General features: G+C 38.9%; 1 protein-coding gene across 5 annotated transcripts in view; it reads left to right on the forward strand.

Annotated features, from left to right (window-relative positions):
• WNT7B (Wnt family member 7B) overlaps positions 1-22,159 on the forward strand; it is a 96,421-nt gene that overhangs the window by 65,772 nt on the left and 8,490 nt on the right. For all 5 annotated transcript variants that reach the window (XM_061472015.1, XM_061472014.1, XM_061472017.1 and 2 more), the window contains exon 3: positions 15,986-16,257. In XM_061472015.1, coding sequence (XP_061327999.1) covers positions 15,986-16,257 — 272 coding nt within the window. The remainder of the gene's footprint in view (positions 1-15,985; positions 16,258-22,159) is intronic.

Consider the following 22,159-nt stretch of genomic DNA (forward strand, 5'->3'; position numbering starts at 1 on the left):
CTTCATTTAAAGTCCTAGTTATTCTTGGTACTCATTCACCAGTCGTACCTGCAAAATTTGCCTTAGCTGACGACTTTCAGACAGATACTGGCTAAAAAAAAAGAAAAAAAAGCTGCAACCACAGACATAACTCCACCAGTGCTATTTGGAAATTTAAGAACAAGTGGGAGTCCAAAATTACCACCAGATGGTGCACCTATTTAGCAAGTGACAGAGACATGTTCCACAAGAAAGGGTAGCCACAGCCTCCAGCAACCCATCAAGTTGCTTCCCCTGCTGTTTATTCTCAGCTAAGATATAAAGTGAATGTGTTTGAAACATGGACCTGCAGGTCATACTATTCTGTTACATTTAATATGGAGTATGTTTTCAATCTCCGTGATGGAAGCCTTTCAGCTGCCTGGCTAGGGACCTGAGGAAGTAGGAAAAGTCTAGCAGATCTATGACTACACATAAAGGAAGAAGGAAAGAAAATGAGGGGCCAAGAGCAGGAAAAATTGGTGATGGTGAAGGGCAGTGAGAAGGCTCCAAAATTAGAAGTGGTCACCACAGAACATTTATGCACTGCTGTTTCATTAAGTTGGCTAGTTCTGGCTATTAATGGTAGGTAGCTGGGAGAAGGTTGAGGTCAGTGCATTTCTGGAGGATAGTCTTGACGTCTAAGTATTTTGGAAAACTGCCAGTGCCAGTATCCCAGGAGAAAACACATGGGGTATTCTATTAACTGCATTAAAAAGGTAGTAAACTTTCCTAAACAGTGAAGTGTTTTTTATTCTCTAGCTGCTTCTCATTCCTAAGGACTTGGTAGTCCATACTCAGGGAAAGATCAGCAAAAATGGATAAGCATATATTTCTGCCATATTTCTCACAAGACCATGTGATTCAGCTGGATTTGCTGTAAATCAATCCATTATCATGTGTAGGACATGAAAAGGCCTTTCTTCCCATTCCACTGTACTTGTTTTGAAGAAGATTCTAAAGTAATATCTAGGTTCTTGGCAATCCTTTTTCATGAACATTATAAAACTGATGCAGAAGAAAATACTGTGAGTCTCTCATTCATTTGCATAGGTGTATCTTTTACTGCTTTTTATTGTTTTGGCATGTTTTAAAGGGTGCTGCAAATAGAATTTACCATATTGCTAGAGAATGATTAATTAGAAAGGTTGTACTTTTAATTGCAACTTGATCAGTAAAGAAACATTCGAACTGAAAATTTCCTCCTAGCAAAAATGAAAACATTTGGGTATTCTTTAACCTGAAAAGTACTCATTCAGAATGGATAAAATAATTCTTCATTCTCTTTGTCCAAGCTGAGAGGAAGGCGTCACCTCAAGAAGCTCAATATAATTCCCCTCCTATCATTTTTCACATACCCTGTGGCTCCTAGTTCTATGTGAGAACTATCATTTTATGGTTAAAGCATGGACCAGGAGATAATGGACTTGGACTCTGTTCTCAGCTGTGCTTTATACTTTTCTTGTGACCCTAGGAAAATCATTTCATACCTTGCTGTCTGGAGACTAAAGATGACTAATTTTAGTGGGGAATTGAAAGGCTTAATTAATGTGGACTAACCTCCACTTAAGCATTTGTGAGATACTTTGGGATCCTCAAACATAAATGGTTGCTGTTAAAGTCTTCTTATCCAAACAGGAAGCAAAGAACATAAATGTTGTGTAGGGATCTGGTCTTCTAGAAAGCAAGTCCACGCCTGCAAAAAGACCATCTCAGTAGAACATGCCTGGTAATATTATTAGCTTAATTTGCATATGAAGGAAGTTTGGAAATGTCAGGCAGCTATCCACAGAGCCTAAACTCAAATTTCAAATAGAGAAAATACTTATGTGTTCAGTACTTACATGCAACATGAAAAAAGAGAATAAAGCCCACAGGGAGAGTAACTGCTGGTTACTTACTGTGTGCTGGCTGTATGTGTGCTGCGATTCTTTGAGTAAATCTGCCTGTCCAAGACCCTCTTTTTCTAGCTACTGGTGCACAGTGACATCCTGACACCAGCGTTGGGGCTTGAATATCTTTTCCCTCCTTCCCTTTCTTTTTCTCCTTGCTGTCTCCCATTTTCTTTCATTTCAGCAGTTCAGTAATGCTGAAACCAAGTTCCCTTCCCTTTTGTTTGCTTTTCCCTTGTCTATTGATCAATCATGTTGCTTTATTACAGACTCTGTAGTATTAACTACAGCATAAACAGAAGCTCTTAGTAGGAGAGCTAGTTGGGATTTCCCTGCCCTCTTACACAACTGAAGTTTCTGCAGCACCACTTTCTTGTTTGTTTTCAGGGATTAGTGGCAATATTCCACATACTGCTGACATAATGAGGCATAAGCTTCGCTCAGAGAAGGCAAGGCACCACTGATTTTTAAAAGACCCTAGGCTGCTGTGCTACTAAAGATGGGCATGGAAAGTTTGGAAGGCAGCAGACTTTCAGACCACTGACCACTCAGATCTGAGTGGCACTAAGATTGCTGATGGGTTTTTGCACAGCATGAACTGTTTCCATGAATACTATGTCCTGCTCAAAGTTAAATTCAAAGTGTCTGTATGGAATATCTCATATGCATGTGTGTGCTGTCACTTCGCGTTAGTCAGAGGAACATGACATCATGTGATAGGCAAGAACACTACTTTGTACCATATAGCCTAATTCAAGGCTTTTCACGTGAAACATTTGTTTTGTTTTGGTTTTAAGACATTTGCTTTTCTAACTGCTCTGTTTTAATTAGAGCTCAACCTGAACCACAAACGATAGATTTGAACTTTCCCAGAGTTCAGTGGTGTTCAGATCTGGCTTTTGGTTTGGCCCATCACAAAGACAGGGGTCAGCTTCAAAGTTCAGATCTGGAAATGGGCAGCTACAAAGCAGGGGGCCGAAAAGATAATTTAATGAAAACCGTGTCTCACTTTAATAGTGGATTTGTAGTAGAGACACTTAATGAGTTTTTTAAACATACCTGTATGTAAGCAGTGTCTCAAAGACTGTTGTTAATACTCATTTATCTATTTAAATACTCTTGTATTTATACTGCAGAAAGGGACTTTTTCCTTCTTTCCTGGTCACAAGGCCTGGATCCTGGTCTGAAGCTGAAGTACCCTAAAAACCTACATATTTTGCTTCTGATCTCTGTTTAAAAGTCATCCTTCAGTTCTAGGTTATCATACTTAAAACCAGTGGAAGCTCTTTGCGGGCTAGAAATGTGATCTTCATATCCTCATAGCATTTAGTTTTTTCAGCTGAAAGGGCAGCTAACTCACAGAACTGGCATCTGCTCATTTGCCAAACTCTTGCAGGCATGGACCAGCTTTTTAGGTGAGCTTGCTTAGTATAAGGCAAAACACAAGCTTAGCACAACACAAATAATAAATAACAACCACTGTTGTTATACTGGATAAGATAACCGGACTGGTACGGTTAGCTGGACAGGTTCAGATTAAACACTGATTCAGTATTTAATATGAACATTGATTAAGTATCTTTCATGAATCCTAAGACTCATATGATTCTTCCTTGTTAATGTGAATCTTGTCACTTCCCAAGTCCTGTCAGGACCAGAAACTCCAGAGCTGAAAATAAGACTTTGCTCTTGTGATGCTTCCAGACTCATTTTGCAAACCAGAGAGGTTTGGACCAGAATCTAAACTTTGTGTATTTATCCAAAACCCTGTGAGCTCTTTACTCTTCTAAATCTCTTTCATATGTGTGATTTTTGCCATGTCTTGTTCACCGGGTTTACAAACTCAGCTAGCAGACACTACACTAAGAAGCATAGGCATCATTACTTGAACCTAGCTCTCCTCCCTGAAAGATTGTCAGGCAAGATAAATGTGTCAGAAATATGAATGCAGCCACACAAGCAGTGTTGGAGCATTTGGAAAATATTTAAGCAAATTTCATTCCACCCTTCCACAGGAACTTTCTTATTTGCTTTTCACAAAGTCTGAGCTTTGATGAGAGTAACTTATGGGGTTACTGCCCAGCTGTTTGCCCTGTGCCTGGAAGATGTGACCTCTGCAGCGGAATTAGCAGAGCAGAGCACAGGCTTATACTGAAGATCTACAAACCCAGCCTCTCTGGTGCAACCACCAAAGAAGGGCTAGTTTGCATTGGATTGTATACTAAAGCCAATGAGGCACAGTCCTTCTGTTGCCATGAGAGCTATCAAGAGAGTGATAACATCCTAAACAGCCACATCAAGACTCACTGCATCTCACTTGCCAAACTCTACTTTGCCAAGAATGTGCCAGAGAAACACATTAAAGCCCACACACCTAAAGGATGAGCGGTGAGTCACCAGTGACAGTGCTCATATTATAGAATTGCTTGTAAAATTTGACATGTTGAGTTGGTCCTCTAAGGTATCCTGCCAGGTATTAGAAAACCTGCCAGGAACTTTTGTAAGCAACAGATTTGTAGGAAAACCATAATGAGCAATATACAGAATTATCCTCCAAGAGACAATTCAACGGCAAATCCCAGCAAATGCAAGGAGAACCTCTCCGCTATGTTCCTGTGCAGAATTTTACAGAAAAGACAACATCCTGGTATATTATTTGATACAAATTATTTTTCCTGTTTTTTGTCAGGTTTAAGAAATAGTCTTCTGTCTATGTTTACACAGTTTTGAAGAATATCTTAAGGCCACCTTGAAATGCAGAGTTACTGAACAAGATGAAAGCATAACAATTTCTGTGTCTGGAAAGCACTCTCTCAGGCACACAGGAGCTGTTTATCCATGATCACTATGTCTGAAATGCTTTTCAGAGGCCCTAGCCTGGCTGTCACCATTTCTGAGTGGGCAGTACTTCCTCCATATTCATTGCTATTACCACAAAAGGGTGTGTAGATCAAGGTAATTCCAGATGTAGTTTAATTTGTAGTTATTTGACATAACAGTCCTCTTGTATTGTTGCAGTGAAAGCTACAATGTGAGGACAGCTATTTCTCTGGATTTAGGTTGGAAATCTGACAAATATTTAAATAAATATTTCTTTTTTTGATCTTGTCTTGACCACATAGATGCCTAGTATATGAATTTCAGTTAAAGATACTGATGCTCTGCATAAATCTTATTTTACAAATGTCATGACTAAGCAGAATTAGTACCTCATTTTATATAAAAGGATTCTAATTCTGTACTTGATAGAATCAAGTTAAATGATACTCTGAAAAAAACCCCATAGAAAAATACACTAGAAGAATTATGTTTAGTAGAATATCTTTATCCTAATCAATGAAATCAAGAAAGTCATCTTCTGACTTTTAATGTAATGAAATCTTTTTTTCCCCAGTCAGAATATAAAACAGGATAATGGACTGATAGTGGAATGTTCAAGGGTGGGATCTCCTTTTCTAAAACCACCATATACCCTCAGCAATTACACTTAGATGACTGCTGCCAGCACAGTTGGAAAGGCTCACTGTGCAGCAGAATCTGGCTTAACTCTCTGGTGGGATAACTTTAGACTCTCTCCCTTTCTTTGCGTTTTCTGCTCCCAGTTTTAGGGCTTCCCTATGCAGTTTGATGGCTTCTGGAAGTCTTGCTTTTTTGGTGTCTGATTCTCTCAGTGTTTGGTAAGCCTGGATTCCTATCCCGGCCACATGGAAAATACTAGGTGGAAGAGTATCTAAAAGACAGGCTTTAGAGCCAACATCCCTTTGCAGATTTAGCTCTATTTCCCTAGCTCTAGCCCTATAGATGTAATTAATTTTGTATACTATAAAGATTGGCATCTAATCTGAAAACAATACCTTATACCTGCAAAATGTCTTGGGCTAGACTTGCTAGCCACTGCGGTTGCTTTCTGTGTTGCCAAAAGGGTATTTCTAGATTAATACATATATATATCAAACAATTGTGCTGGCTACCATAAGAAGCAAGTACAATAAAAAGTCCATGTTGACAAATAGAAGAAGCCAGCTTTTAAGATCCTACTTAAAATTGCACGTATCTTGCTAGTAGTCAAGAAACATCATCAACTCCAAACTGGGACATGAAAACATTTAGCATCTCTCTGAAACAGAAGCAAATGCAACCTCAGCAAAACTTATGGCAATTAACTATTTTTTTCAAATTAAAAGTAAAGGAAAGATGTGGATCTAATGATATGCAGGTATGGTGTGTGAGTGCAGAATGTTAGGAGTGGACTCTAAATGCTGTGTACTTCTCTGGTAGGCATGGTGATCGTGAGCATTGCTGTGTCCAAATCCCTTTATGACTCTGGCAGTAGATGACCAGTTCAATACCTTGCTATAACAGAATGTAGAAGAGCAGAGCAGAGAGGTCCCAGTCCCATGAGGTGTTGTTTTTTTTCTTTGAGTTCTCCCATCCCACTATGAAGCTGCATGGACATCCTCCCTGAATTTGTTTTGGTTGTTGGCTGAGAAGTGTACAGCTAAATTCCTCTGTGGTCTTCCCACAAAGAGAATCCAACAAGAAGACAGTTTGTTCTCTTACAGGTCCTTCTGCCATATGACTTAACCTCCTTGTGCCCCAATGAAAGAGGGGAAATAGTCTTTCTTCTGTTGCCTTGTCTAGTTGAGAGATGCAGCTTCTGAAGGCAAGGACTACCTCTTCCATAGACAGATTTATGTCTAACAGCAATCTCAGCTATGTATGATTTAGTACATTTGATTTAATTATTATGGCAAACTGGTACTGCCCCACTAGTAGGGTTTGTGCAATACATTGAAGTAACATTCATGATTTAACTGAACTGCCTGAAGAAATTCTGAAACAAGAGCTGAAATTTCATCTGCAGCTTACATAGATACACACAGACACCCACCCACAAACACTTTGTCATGCCCAGGTATAGGAGCTTAGTGCTTATAACTACTCATAATTCAGTGAACTCTTTAAAAGGTGTTATTATTTAACATGTCTCTACAGCAAAGCACAGGTGTGCACAGTGATTTACAAAAGAATACAGACATGACCACTGCCCTCAGGGCTTTGTTATCTAGGTTAGAAGTGACATAAGATAATACAGGAAAAGATGACTTCATGCAAATGGAAGCACAGATTTACTTTGAAAGAGATATTCTTCAACATAGGATATTTATGTCAGACCACTGAAATGATTGCAGTGAGCTAATTTAAATACTGACCCAGAATAAAGTCCACTGAGAAGGTCTGATTCTGCAAGGCAATATTTTCTTAATATTCATAAGCATGGTAGTAGGGATAACAGAGTATTTGAGAAATTGGGCCCATAGCAAAGTCAAATATAATCACAGAATAACAGAATAATGTAGGCTGGAAAAATCCTCTATTGATCGTCAAGGAGAACATTCATTCTGAAATGATTCATTCACTACAAGCTCAACCCACATACATAAAATTCTCAGTGACTAAAATGGTTTGGTAGCAATGGTAGCAACCCATCATGATCTTAAATCAGAGTAGACAAAATTTCCCTTGCTGAGCACCACACCGGTATCTTAGAATATCTTTAAAAGGCCATATATTAGTGCACAAACACTGCCAAGAGCAAACCTAAAAAAAAAAAAAAAGAAAAATATGTGCCCACATAGCTATAGATTCCCTTCCCTTTTTCTTAATTATTGCTTTTATTTCTCTCTGTGAAAGGCTCTTGAACAAAGAGATCATAATGCGCTGGCAAATTCTACATATAAGACCTGTTACAGTGAATAGATTGAGGCAGTTGAATTATTAGACTAGACTAGACCAGACCAGACCAGACCAGACCAGATAACAAAATCTGCTTCCTCATAACCCCATTTAATTTAAGAATGTTAGCATGCTTTAGGACCTAGTTTCTCTGAGACATGTTCAGGAGGCTATGCTTTCCAACAAGGGGTGCAAAGAACCTTTATAAAAAACCCAGTATGCTGCAAGATATCTCCAGCTGAGCTTTCACATATTACGATGTATCAAACCACTAGTCAGCATTGAAAAGAAAAAGCATCAAACATTCAGCAGGGAATCATTAAGTCCCACAATGGGACGTCAGCAGGTCCAGAAGAGAACACAGGCAAGAGACAATCTCTCTGCTTCAGCTATTGCTTCCCACACACTACTCCGATAGTATTAGCAGTAGCATTGTGAAAACACAGCCGGCTGTGACACTGCACAGGCTTTTTTCAACGGTACAGTGTATCTGAGAACTACCCCCTCATGTGTACTGTGTATTTCTCAAGCCATGCTCTTGTGCATTCTTTAAATGAGTGCTTTGCACCATGTTCTGATTAAATCCTAACAAAAAGAAGCAATAGTGCTTTTGGATAAAGACTTAATTTTCCCATTTTCTGTGAGAATGAAATACAGGTTGTTAGGGCTGAGTTAGTAAAAAATATTGGCTACAACTAATACAGTTTTCTTTAGGGGAGAGACCAAAATATTCATATTTTTTTGGGCACTTCTAAATATCCTTTCAAAGATCACAGCTAACGCACTAACCTCACAGGAGCTGTCCCAGAAAACTTCACCAAGGGACATACTGCCAAAAGACAGTGAAAAACACAACAGAACTTTGGAACAAAATGCTGACTATTGTTTACAGTTGCCAGGAGTTAACTGAATATGTTTAGGGGGTAATTAAGTAAAAAAACCCTGCAAATTGCTGGAAGCCTCGTTACAGACATCACTGTGGAAAGTACCACCAAGCCTTTAGAAAATAACCATGAAATTGGAAAAATGCTTGAAAAAATGTGAAAAGCAGAGGCGTAGTAAGTAGCTCTTTTTAATAGACATGCTTCCAAAAGTATATAAATAGTGACAGCAAGGAGCTGCAAAAGGCGAGTGTGAAATATATCTGGCTCACGCACAGCCCATTCTAAAATAAAATTTGACAAACTCACATGCGCACCAGAAAACAATCCAGTTGACAGAGTGACTCTAGACTGATGGCCAAAATTCTGGCACCTCTAGCCATAAAAACTTAGTGGGATTCTAGAAATGAAAAATGCTGAATAAGAGAAAAGCCTGTAAATAAACTATTATGCCATAGTACTACACATTGTTAGCTTTGAAATCAGCAGTGTGCTCTGTCCCAACCATGTCTGATCAGAAATAGACATCATGAAGACATATAGGAAGAAGCAGCTGAAATCATGTGCAACTCCTGCTCTAGCTCTAGTCTGACTTAACAAGACTATTTCAGTTAGACCATAATAGAAAACAGGGTTTTAGGAAGGAAATTGAGAATGAACATATATTGTAAAGAGAACATTACCACCAGAAGACTCCAGCAGGTTTGACCAGAAAGTCCTGCCACAGTAAGAGATATTCAATCTGCACCAGATTAATCACTCAGAAGTACATCTGAGCACAGGTGCTACAAGAGGTACCTTACAACCTCGGGTAGCTGTATAGCTATGTGGTCACATACAGCTATACGACCACAGGCTACAAAGTAATCCATCATTCAGTCAGTACTTTGTCAGAAGAAAAAAGCTGGTCCACTTCTCAGTGGAGTGGACTCCTGAGGAAAACCTAAACCAAGAACAATGTCAAGAAAGCCAAACATTTCTCGCATGAGCATTCACTAAAAAGGTCAGTGGTGAGCTGATGGTTATGGAGCTAATATCATAGACAGAGGAGTATCACCTCAGCATTAGACAGAAGGAAGTATTTGTTCAGGCTGAATGCTTTCCAGGTAGCTGCCCTCTCTCTGGACGTTTAATGAAGCCATTTTAGAGTTGTTTGTTCTCAGAATCACTAGTGCTGAAAACGTATGGAGAACTCTAATTAAGAAGAATGAAAAGACAAATGTATTGTCTCTGTCTAAAAGAAAAAAGGAAAGGAATTATAGGACCAATCAATTTAACATCAGTAAATGAAAAAATATGGGAACAAAACCCCATTTGTAAGCTCATAACTGAGAACAAGGAGATGAGTAATAGTCAACAAGGATCTGTCAAGAACAAATCATGTTAAACCAATCTAATTTCCTTCTTTTGCCACCCAGGGCCTCAGAGGCAGAAAAGCAGCAGTTTATACCATATATCTTGGACTTAAGTGAAGCTTTTGACACTGCTTTATATGACATTCTCATAAGAAAACTAAGAAAATGCCAAATGGGTACATACCATCTGGAAATCATAATTGAAGGGTATTTATCAAAATAAAAGGATGTGCTAACTACATTTCCTTCTGATCTCTGTTGGAACTGGTACCAGTCAGTATTATACTTTTGATTTGACCAAGGAAATAAGTGGTACCCATCGAATTTACAAATGATATCCAGCTGGGGATGACTGCAAGGAAACTGGAGGAAGTTTGGGTCAAAATTGAAAATTATCATGGAGAAATGGTCTGGAAAAGAAGAAAAAAGACAAAAAGACAAAAAGAAAGAGGAGGCAGATCAGAAAGACAAATACGAAGATCTGTACGTGGGAATAATCAGTTACACAAATGCAAAATGGGAAACATCTGGTGTGATAGCAGCTGCACAGAAGACTACTGCAAACTGAGTAAGAGTCAAAAGTGTCCTGCTGCTGTGAAAACACCATGCTGGCAGGAGTAAACAGGAGTGTAGCATGTGAGACATATGAAGTGCTCCTTCTGCTCTAACCCTGAGCAGGGAAGACCTCAGCTGGAGCACCCTGTCACATCTTTGGCACTGCACTGCAAGGCACAGGCCAGCCAGCTGGGAAAGCAGGGGGAATGATCAGAGCTCTTGAAAGTGATCTGCAAGGACTGATGATGGAACACATCTAGGAACTGGTGGAAGTCTTTAAATATTTAAAGCCTACTGCTAGAAGAAAAGAGTAATCAGTTCTTAGCATCTGTAGAGAAAGAAGCAATGGGTTTGCATTCAAAAAGAGAGTTTCAGCTTCATATTAGTAAAACACGTAATAGGGGTCCTGAAGCACTGGAATAGACTGTAGAACCTCCGCTACTGAAGATCTTTAAAAACAAGATGAATAAAAAGCTGTTGTGAAGGACATCTGCATTATTAGCCTACATTGAGGGTCAGACTAGAGACCCTCTTGAGGTTCCTGCCAGCCCTGCATTTCTCTGTCTTTTTTTCTGCTTGTACATATTGATTTCAGTGGTCTATAGCCCTGATATGCAGCAGTGGGTATAGTAAAACAGAAGCATAGAGAAATTAAACCAATCCCTTCTTTTAGATTATAAACCAAGAAGCCTAAAATTAATTACACTGAAAATGCAAATAGAGGAAGGATCTGTGTCAGACAGTAAGAAAACTCTCACTGACTACTATTGCTCTTGGATCGAACCCAAAGAGAAGAGCTTGTAATATTTTCCTTGAGAATTGCTAATGAATGTGTTGAACAAAATACAAAATTACAAAGGAACTAAACTTGTCCATAAGTCTTCATACAAACCTACTTGGGTGCTGTTGTTTGAGTTTTAGTTTACTCCTCTAGATGCATCTATTGTCTTTTGCCCATAAAAAATGACTCAGTGTGTCCTCAACTTTCACTTACAAAAGAAGACTTGCTGAAAAGGATAGGTTTGGCAAAAAAATCTTACTTCTGCCTGTAATGCCTTCATTTCTTCTTACCACTGACCTATATTGTATTGTGTCATATAATCAATCTGGTGTCTTGTGTAATTTGTTCTGTTTAACAGCAGTGTATTGTCTTCTTTTTCTATCATTGTTGATCCAAGATTTAGCAAATTACTGTCTAAACAGCAATAACAGCTAAACAGCTGCAGACATAAGACAGTTCAGAATGATGTGTGGAATAGCAATATTCTCATACAGTTACTCAGAAAAATAGATGCCTTGCTAATACCTATGAAAGAGTTAAATTTTAACTCTGTACTTACAGCTAAATGATCAAAATATATATTTAACAAATATGATTCTCTGCTTGTTGTGGTTACATGTTGAAAATACACTGCTGAATATATGTATGTTCATGTACAGTAAACTACAGCAATTATGGATAATGTAATAATTTCCACAGCAGACCATACTAAATTTAGTGCTAACTTAGCAGTCTAAAATGTAGTCTGAGATGACATCTAAATTAGGGGTAAAATATAGGCTGCTCCATGACTCCAACAATGGATAAATAAGCTCCTCTCACCCTATCTGCCAGAAATCACTCGTTAAGGAAGCAATGATCCAGTATCTGTCTCTTTGAGCAGCAACTGCCCTCATTGTTGGGTATTAGAGCACTTTTAAAATAGAGCCCTAAGTTAGAATGCAAATGAACTGGCAGACCACAGGCAAGACTTTTCTTATGGCCTAGCAGGTTGCAAGAAGAGACCTTCAGCACCTTCACCAAAGACAAAAGCCTTCATTTTAATTGTCACTGGTGGTCATCTCCTATTAGATTTATTAGATCAGGCAGTTATCAGATCAGACAGAGTAATATTCATGTTACTCATGAAAACATTCATTCTATGTTTTGTGAATTAAGTCAGAACTGTCTTCTTTGACACCAAAGCAGATACTCCTAACAGTGAAAAGGGTGAATTTAGGGGTTTCAATAAAAGCCTAACCAGTTCTTTTCCCCTCAAAATAAAGCCTTGGCAGAATTATTCTGGTCTATGTGACAGAAAACTTTAAGAAGTCATAGAATCATAGAATAGTTAGGGTTGGAAAGGACCTTAAGATCATCTAGTTCCAACTTCCCTGCTGTGGGCAGGGACAACTTACTCTAAATCATATCACCCAAGTCAAACAAGAATTTTTCATCTGAGACACAGATGATGGGCATATACAGCCCATAACATGATGCCAAGGATGTTCACTGGAAAAAGAAAATTCTAGCTTCAAAGTTGGGTCAAATCCAAATTTGCTGTTATTTATAAGTATTTCTTCTTTTCATGAACATTTATAGAAAGACTTGTCTCTGTTTTGTTGCAGAACAAGAATATTTTTGAAATCTCAGAAAATTCCATAAAATGAGATTATTGTTCTCCATTCAGGTATCACAGTAATCATTACTTAAATATTTTTAGCTGCCTAACAAAGACTTGCTTAGAACTGATTCCAAGTGATGACATGCTAATGGAAAGCTTTGTGTACAGCAGACACATTATTTGAGCACAGAGGTTCCACTCCCTCCCTCCCTCCCTCATCAGCATTTTCTGATAGGCTCTACTGATCCCACGACTTTAGAGAACTGCTGAGGTAATGGTTACACTGAAGTTCAAGGGAAGTTTTGGAACATCCTTTAGTTAAAAAACCTGAAGCAACCCCCCCCCCCCGCCTTAATACTTAGCAGGACAACTTAGCTTGCAAAAAGAATCTGATTTTCAGTCAGTTCCTCTTTCTGAGCCCTACTTATTTTAGAGCTGCATTGAAACAGAAGAGTAATCTCTTGAGTCAATATGGTTTCCATTTAATATTATCCCATGAGTTGATATAATTTCATCACTACTATAGCTCTCTAGTGGGTGAAAGAAAGATGTTTTCCTCTATTCCTGAAGGTAATCAGGGGTATAATGGGAACAAGGGGGTGGGCAAAAGGAAGATAAAGACAGGATGTTCTTTGGTTTTACAAAACTCATCAAGGCAAGCACAGTGTGAAAACTCATTGACAGGTTGCAGATACAGTGGGATGATAAAACGGCTTACCTTCTACTGTGGGCACATGTGGAATATATTGAGCTTAGACATAAAACGTAAGCAACCTCTCTCTGGCTAATCTCTGAGTAAATCTACAGAACTGTAGGTCACAGCTGCTATGTTTCCTGACAGAAATATATTTCTGCTTGTTTATAAGCCATTCTACATGTGTTCAAAGGTGTCTGAACAAAAATTTTACTGGGTCTGATTTTGCATTCTCGTTTACCCTCATCCTGAAGAAAAGGAAAACATATCATTATGTATAATTTCTATTACATCTCATATTTCTAATATTTTGATTTATAGATGAAGAATAGATTAAAAATCAAACCAAACCAAAAAACAAGATGAAGAAAGAAATCCTTCAAGACAACAGGATACATGTTAAAACGTGGGTCCTAGATTTGACTTCAGCTGCTGGGTAAAGAGGAGTCAATATTGATATGCATTTTTAGAGAGCACACTAGGAACTAGAACAGTGGTTCCCAAACTTTTTTGGATTGCTCTCAAGCCTCAGAATTTCTTGTGGACCACCAGACATCATTATCATCAAACTTTTAATTGAAAACACTATTAAAAACAGTGTTTAATATGGCTCTGTGGATTAGCTGTGAACCCTTCACCGTGGCCTCCTGGACCACCAGTGTTCCGCGGACCACGGTTTGGGAACCACTGAACCAGACTACACACATCGTACACCCCAACAAAACACTTCTGTGTCTGAAAGCAAAGTCAGTCCTTCTATTGCGTGATGTGCTTAAATAATACACAAGTCAGTTCAACTTTCTTGTTACCTGAAGAACACAGCACCCTTTTGTTTTTCTCTCACCTTAAGTTTCGGTTTTTATTGCTTTGGAGAAACAAGCATATGGTGCCAAAAGACAGTTTATGATTGTTTCTTGTAGGATCTTTCTCATATCCGGCAGGGGTGTAACCTTTCAGGAAGCTATCTATGAAAATAAGAAACATAAACCATAAATATATACATATTAAAAAAAACCCATAACCCCCCCACACTGTGCGCTGGTCATTCCAGAGTGGTTATATTATCTGTGAATCCTAAAATAAAAAATTAGAAATAGCTTCTGAGTTGTTTTGGTTTGTGCGTATTTCCCTCCTCTGGAAAATTTGTTCTTTATTTTCCTTCCCAAATCCATTAACGATGTTAAAGCTCTGTGTGTGGTCATTAAGGCATTTCAGCAATTTTCTCAAATTCTTTACAGTTATTCTTTGGCTCCACTATTACAAGATTGTCTGTTTCTCACCAGATAAACACACAGAAGAAAATGATGATAGCGCTGAGAAGGGAACTTTTAGTGAAATGGTATAAATAGGAACAGCAAAACACCAAAGACCATGATCCAGCCCTGTGTTAAGTCAGTGACAGAGTGTTGTCTCACATGAGAGCAAGAGTGGACTACAGCATCCCTTTCAATTGCTCAGCCTCTGTATCTCCTTGCTTTTGTGCACCCTGCAGGCAACTCAGCCAACCAGTGTCTAGTAAAGAAAGGGGGCTTATTTACCTTCCTTCATATACTCAGTATCAACAACTATATAATGGAACTGGGAATGAGTCAGGAAACTTGGCAAGTAGTGGATTATATAAAAAAAAAAAAAAAATCCTAAAAAGACTGATTTTTTTTTTTCTAAGACTCTGCTTCCGCGAGAGTATCTCACTTGCTTTGGACAGGAAATAATGCTGCCACAGGACTTCCATAATTCTTGCATGTTCAATAGCCAAGGTAATGCAGAGGTTTGAGTTAGAGTGGGAGTGGAGAAGGGTCATTACAGCAAAACTAATATGCAAGAGAAGTCAGCAAGGGAAAACAGTAGCCTCTACTGTAGCTTGAAAGAAAACAAAACCTACCCAGCTGTTTTCTTTATAGGCATGTCTTGCAATACTTCTCACACAGCATCACTAATGGATGTTACTGGAGCATTTATAAAGGCGGATTAATAATCTTTCCCTCTGTCCTAGCCCTCTTGCACATTTTAAAGGGTCTGGTATTTTTTAATGTTGTCTGACTGCTTTTCTTTTTCCATGCAGTGCAGTTAGGGGTACCTCCTGCTTTCCAGTGAGCATTGCCACCAGTGACTCACTTATTATGCATCTGAAATACTTAAGGTTCAGCTTGCAAACCTGACTAGACAGTGTAAAAACAAATCATGTTGCTTCACCTCACCACTGTCCAGACTCATTGCCAAATTCCCCTCTGGCAAAGGGGGTTAGGTGGGACCATCAGGTGGCTTGTGCTTGCCTGTGGTAATATGCTCCAGTTGCACCAAGCATTTTAAATATGTATGTAATTCAGTAAGAATGAAAAATACGCACTTAGTAGTAATGCCCTCTTCACATTGCTGCCTGACACCATTGCTGTAGATAACGTGTGTATTGATTTTAGTAAGTGCGTGCTGCTTTTCTGCCAACCCATCAGCTTTTGGCTTCTCTCCACAGGAAGCAGGGAAGCTGCGTTCACCTATGCCATTACTGCTGCTGGCGTTGCACATGCTGTCACGGCCGCCTGCAGCCAGGGCAACCTCAGCAATTGTGGCTGTGACCGAGAGAAACAGGGCTACTACAACCAAGAGGAGGGCTGGAAGTGGGGAGGCTGCTCTGCGGATATCAGATATGGCATTGAGTTCTCCAGGAGGTTTGTTGATGCCCGAGAAATCAAAAAGAATGCACGGAGGCTGATGAACTTGCACAACAATGAGGCTGGAAGAAAGGTATTCCAGAAAGGAGAAGGGATGGGGAAATGTGCGCTGGAGGATGGGGGGAGGCTGGCTTGGTGGCAGGAGGCATTCCCTGAGAACTTACCCCTCTCTGCTGTTATCCCATACCCACATCAAGTTACCTGAAGGCATCTAATGTTTACATTCTGCTGCTGGTTTTTTTCTTCCGAGCTGGCCATGTATTATAGATGCTGTCCTAAATGATTCTGCTTCCTAAGCCTTCTTTCCAGTCCCACCCATAACAGAGAGGGCTTTGCTTGGAGCTGTTTGGCATAATGATAAACCTTTGCTTTTCATCCCTTTGCAAAAACCTAGCAAGAGATTGCCAGGGCTTGTGATGTGACAGGACTGCGCCTGCATTGCTGAACTCCCACAGCACTCGAAGCTATTTATTCCATTCAAAGCAAAACACTTCTTTGACCACAGCTCTAAAGAAATACACACTTCATAGCAAATGCACAACTGTCAGTTTCTCACTGGCAAGCTACAGATGGCTGCATAAGTGTCCCTTTGGAAGAAAAAACGGTTCTGTATCTGCAACCATAACTGAGTTGCTTGCAGTGGAAACAATAAACATTGTGGAGCTACGCCGATTTATGTCCATTGGATAATAATCCCCAAAGCTTCCCCTTTAAAAAGTATAACAAATATTTCTGCCTAATATATACCTACCTCAGGAAAGATTTTACTATACCCTTCAAAGTATTTTCCCCCACGTAAATAAATGCTGCTTCTACCCCCCAAGTGTTGTAGGAGACTCCCACATACCACTCCTTCACACCTAGCCCCAAAGTTGAACTGAAATTTTCTCCTCTAAAACAGTGTATGCTTTCAGTCCTACAGTGAGCACTAGCCACTGAAGTGGGCAGAGATAGCTGAAATGGTACAATTCGTGGTTGAACTCGTTGAAGTAGTACAAGTATCTTACCGCCTGTATTTTGTTTTTAACACTCAGTCCATGCAGCAAAACCTCCTGGGGGGTTCAGTTGGCTCTGCACTGAAACTGAAGGTGGTGTATGGACAGTTATTCATTGGGATGGAAAGTACTACATAAACACAACTTGGTGAAAGAGACCAGTTATGGGGCATTATCTGAAGTGTAGAGACAGGATCAATACCCAAATGATGGTTGATACCAAAGTATTCAGACAGCTGACTGAAGAGCCAGACAGAAAAACATCCTTAAGAGAGACACAATCTTTTTTTCCAAAACTTGCTACCACAGGTGTAAGAGCACCTCATATACCTGTATGAGGTGCTCTTGGAAGACCAGAAGCTTGGAAGACCAGCTCCAGGTCTGACCACTTCTTTTAGCCTAAGTGTTTCACCTCAGCATCATGAATTGTGTTTGGATGCAAAAGATGGAAGCCGCATGTTAAACTTGCAAGGCAGCATTCATTACTGCCAGATGCATTATTAATCCTGCTTAAACTGGCAGTCTTCTGTAGTGGGCGTTGTGCCACCCCCACAGAGATGCTGGTGTGTATGTCCTAGTTGTAATAGGTTACAGTTAAGATGTGAAAGAGGGACAAAAGAGCAAAAGTGCATACATAGATGGAGAACAGTGAAGTCCCTTGCCCAAGGACAGAAGGCAGCTCTCTATGAGCCAGACACTGATCCTAGGTCCCTCAGTTCTAAATATAGCCCAGTAACCACTAGACCACATTGCTGATTCTTATTAAGAAAATTATATTTTTACTTTTCATCAGCATTTCATAAGCAGGGGGACATAAACAAACCAAAGTGTCTGCTTTTACAGATATTTCTTGTAGCAGCATTAATGCAAATGCATTTCTTTCAACATTTCCAAAACCTTTATTTTTTACAAGTGCTCTTACAAAACCAAATGATAACACTCTCTTTCATGTTTTTGAGACAGGAATAAAGAGGCTTGTAAATACTGGCAATATAGTTGTTTTTTTTCCCAATACATTTTTTTTTATAGATACCATTAAGGAATTTACCCACTTTTTTGTTGCTGGCATTTTTCAGTAGTTATTCATACCCATATATATTGACTGTAACCATTAATGCATCTGGTCACTTTCAAAAGCTAAGGATGACTGAAAGAATTTTGTGTAGCTTTTTGTTTTTAAGCACAATCCATCAAATCCCAAGGAATGTGCTCACATAAAAGATGGTTTGGGGGTCAGGTTTAGAAATAATGTTGGTGTTATGACATACATTCCCATGAAATGAATATGCAAAGTTGTACTCTATATAATAGTTAGTGATTTTGGTTCATCTGAGATCATATGCTATTTGTATAAATAAGACATTCTGAATTTGAAAATGACTAAAAATTAAGGTTAGAACAGAATTCTGGAAGTTAGGATATGTTTTCTCTGTTTCAGAGTTGGACCTTTGCAAAAGCAGCCACAGAGTTTCATGCAATCTCAATGTGAAATCACATGTCCCTCCCAAGAATCCAGGCAAACTTGAAATCTGACCTATTCCTGCCTAAATTTGACAGTTTTGAGGGTCCAGGACAAGGATGGTTTGGATTTTGAGCCTGATACAAAATCTGAAACGAGGAGATTTGCTTATGTGTGATTGTCATTCTGACATTCAAGTCAGAAATAACTGCAGTTATGTCTGGAGACTTTCTGAATCTCAATACTAAACCTCCATTTTTCTTCCCTTTGCCTTCCAAAAATCTTAAAACACAGCCAGAAAAAGCTTATACCTCCCTGAGTAAGACTGTAAGTACCATCCTGCTGACCTGCATGCAACTTCTTTTAAAATTTGGAAAAAGTTTGGAACCATGCTTCTGGTTCATAACTGCTATTATTAATGGTAAAAGTAAGGATATTTTTCTCTTGTTATGAATAGGAATAAAAAATAAGAAGGAAACCATAAGCAACTCAGATTTTTATTTTTTTTTACATCTTTGTTGCTGCAGAAGCTCTCAAGTAATCTCTCCAACATTAAGGTAGGAATGCCAGGACAGTAAAGGAAATATACATTTTTAGCTTCCTAAAGAGATTTCACAGCACTTTAACTATAAAAAAAGAATGACGTTTATATCTGTAATGTTAAGGCTCATGGTTCTTATTCAGTCTTACCAAATTGGCTTTTTGAGTTAGGTTAAGAACAGCAATAGTTAGCCAATAAATCTGCTATCTTTATAATAGCTTTTTCTTTAAATCCCAGAGCCTCCTATGACAGAAACATGAGGAAAAAAGGATACAAAGAACTCCCAAATCCACTTACAGTTATTTTCAACTTGCTCTAAAGTCAGTGGAAAGCCCTTGATGACCTCACTAGACCTCTACCAGGTGGCCAGAACATCATTGCTAGGATCATTATCCATGACTCTGACCAACAGTTTTGCCCCCAGAGCAAAACCTGTTGCATGTGCACCTCTTAAGCCATCGCATGGACTTTTGCATGTGCCAGCACAGAAATCTTGGCCACCCTCAATATCCCCCAGCACTTGTCCCAAACATGCCTGGGAGTCAGAGGCATTTGTAACTATAGCGGTGACTATAATGTTTTGCTCTCATAGGAATGGTTTAAAAAGCTGGCCTGCTGGTATTTCACTGTTGTTAAAAATAGAGTTCTGAGGAATTTGTCTTTGAGGAAAAAAAAAGCATGCTGAATAAATAATTGCACAAACCTTGCAAACATATGAGGGGGCAAATAGTTCTGGGGGCCCTTTAACTTGATTCTGGGGCTGAGATTCTCAGCACAACACTGATAAAGTACCTTCTTGGAAAAAAGACAATATTTAGGCTTTTCAGGGAATTTCTGATGACTGCGGAAAGAATGAATCCTTTAATTGCTTTGCATTGCGTCCCCTAATGGCTCTGCATTGCATTTCTATAAATTGTTTCAGCTAATGGCGAGTTTGTGAAGTTTCTAACAAATTTGTAATGAATAGCACCAGTAACAGAATAATAATAAACTTGTCCTTGGTGCCATTTGGAAGAAATTAATGCTTAGGGATTCCTGGTGACATGAGATGCTACTGATGGAAGATTTATGGTTTGCGGCAAAACAGCGCCATGCTGTGTAAAAGACCGAAGCAGCTGGCTTCACCACCAGTTTTTAAATGTCCACTATGATTCAGAATGGAAAGTACAAGTGTGGTAAATGAAAACGAGGCCCCAAAGGGAGACAAGTGTAAGTCTAATGCAAATGTGACTGAAAGAATGGCATGTTGCAAATCTGAATTTTTACAGAGAGATTTGTGGACAAAACTTTGATAGAGTAATGAAAAATTAAATACCAACAAAACCAAGTAAGCTTTGATGCTGTTTTATGAGACAGCTTTCCACCATGTATTTTTAGAAACAAGCATCTTTATTTTGGGATAAATGAATTTAGAAAGAGTAACATCTGGGAAGGCACACCATTAATCTTAACTTTTTGTTGAAAGCTTCAAAACAATGAGCAGCTGTCATGGGGAATCTCAGTTATAAATAAGGGGTTTTCTGTTTGTTTGTTTGTTTTTAAGGGGGCAGCTAAAAGAACAAGCTGACAAATTGGTAGCAGATCACAGCTTTTACCAAAAAGAAAAAAAAGAAATGTTTCTAACAGATTATCAATCAATTATGCTCTTATGATAGACAATGACTGTGGTTATGCCGACAAAAAGCTGGCCTATTTCTTTCCCTTCCAGAAACACACCCATTACACTGACTGCCAGCAATTCAGCCTGGTACCATCCCAATATTTATTTCTTTGTAATGTTGACGGGTTTTTTCTTGTTCTTTTTTTTGGAATGCCTGGAAGATGATGACATTTTATTTTACATTTGAAACAACTAAAGTGTAGGGACAAAAAAAAAAAATAATTCAGAGTCTCTTTGGAAGAGATTACTCAGTTATTTGGGACAACATTTCCATCTCAGCCATGGCTTGTTCTCACAGTTCCTGGTGCTGCAGGACTGTGGTACTGGGAAGGGTTTTTTTCTGACATGTTTTGGCTGTAGGGCAGCTAATGAGGTGACCTGTTGGTCACTGTTCATTAAACATGTATATATATACACCACCACCCCCCCCCATGCATATATGTAGAGTGTGTGTGTGTGTATTTATGCATATTTATACATATTTATATGCGTTGTGCATAAAATATATAAGAAAGTGTTGGCTCATTTCACTCCCCATAAAACATTTAAATTAATAAAGCACTTCTGCAAGATGCACAACATGACCTAATACATTGCAGCCTGCTCTCACTGTCACCCAACAGGTCACAAAGATTAAAAGCAGTGTTCAGGAGAAGACTGGATAAAATGCTCAAATTCACTGTGGAGGCTGAATCCGAGTTTCAAAAGTGAAAGCCAACTAAGTTTATGCTCCTATAAGTCTAAAATATTCTTAAAAATGTGACTTTGTTTCCTAAGTCATTTCAGTGATTTAAAGAATGTGACTTTCCAGGTTTTACAGGCCTGAGTCCATCATTCGCTGAAAGTTTCTTTCTCTGAAAGAGAGAAACTAATTCACTGCACATCCCTTGTGAGAACACTCATGAAAGAAAAGCTTTTGATAGTTCTATTTCGTAGCATACTTTCCACTCTTGCACTTAAATTGATTTGCAGACAGATATAAATCCAATTTCAAAAAGTTTGGTGTTACAGCTTGGGTGGGTTAGGTGGATAACTAATGCTTATCCATATGTCCTGAACATGCAAGCTTTGGCTCAAAATCTCATGAGGATAGTTCTCTTGCTTCCAGTTGGGCTGGATTTACTAGCTTATTTTTTTCTTCCAGAAACACACCCTTAACATTGACTGCCAGAACCTACATCTGGTACTATCCTACTTTTTTAACATTTTGCTTTAAAATTAGAGGGGAATAGCCAAATATTTTAGGACTTGCTAAATGGTTTTATTCTAAAAATGCACATGCCCATGCATACAATGCAATGTGTGCAAGACACATATCAT

This window comes from Pezoporus flaviventris, unplaced genomic scaffold (assembly GCF_033815535.1).
Source record: "Pezoporus flaviventris isolate CSIRO_AGI_PZ_B2104156 unplaced genomic scaffold, CSIRO_AGI_Pfla_v1 ptg000070l, whole genome shotgun sequence".
NCBI lineage: Eukaryota > Metazoa > Chordata > Aves > Psittaciformes > Psittacidae > Pezoporus > Pezoporus flaviventris.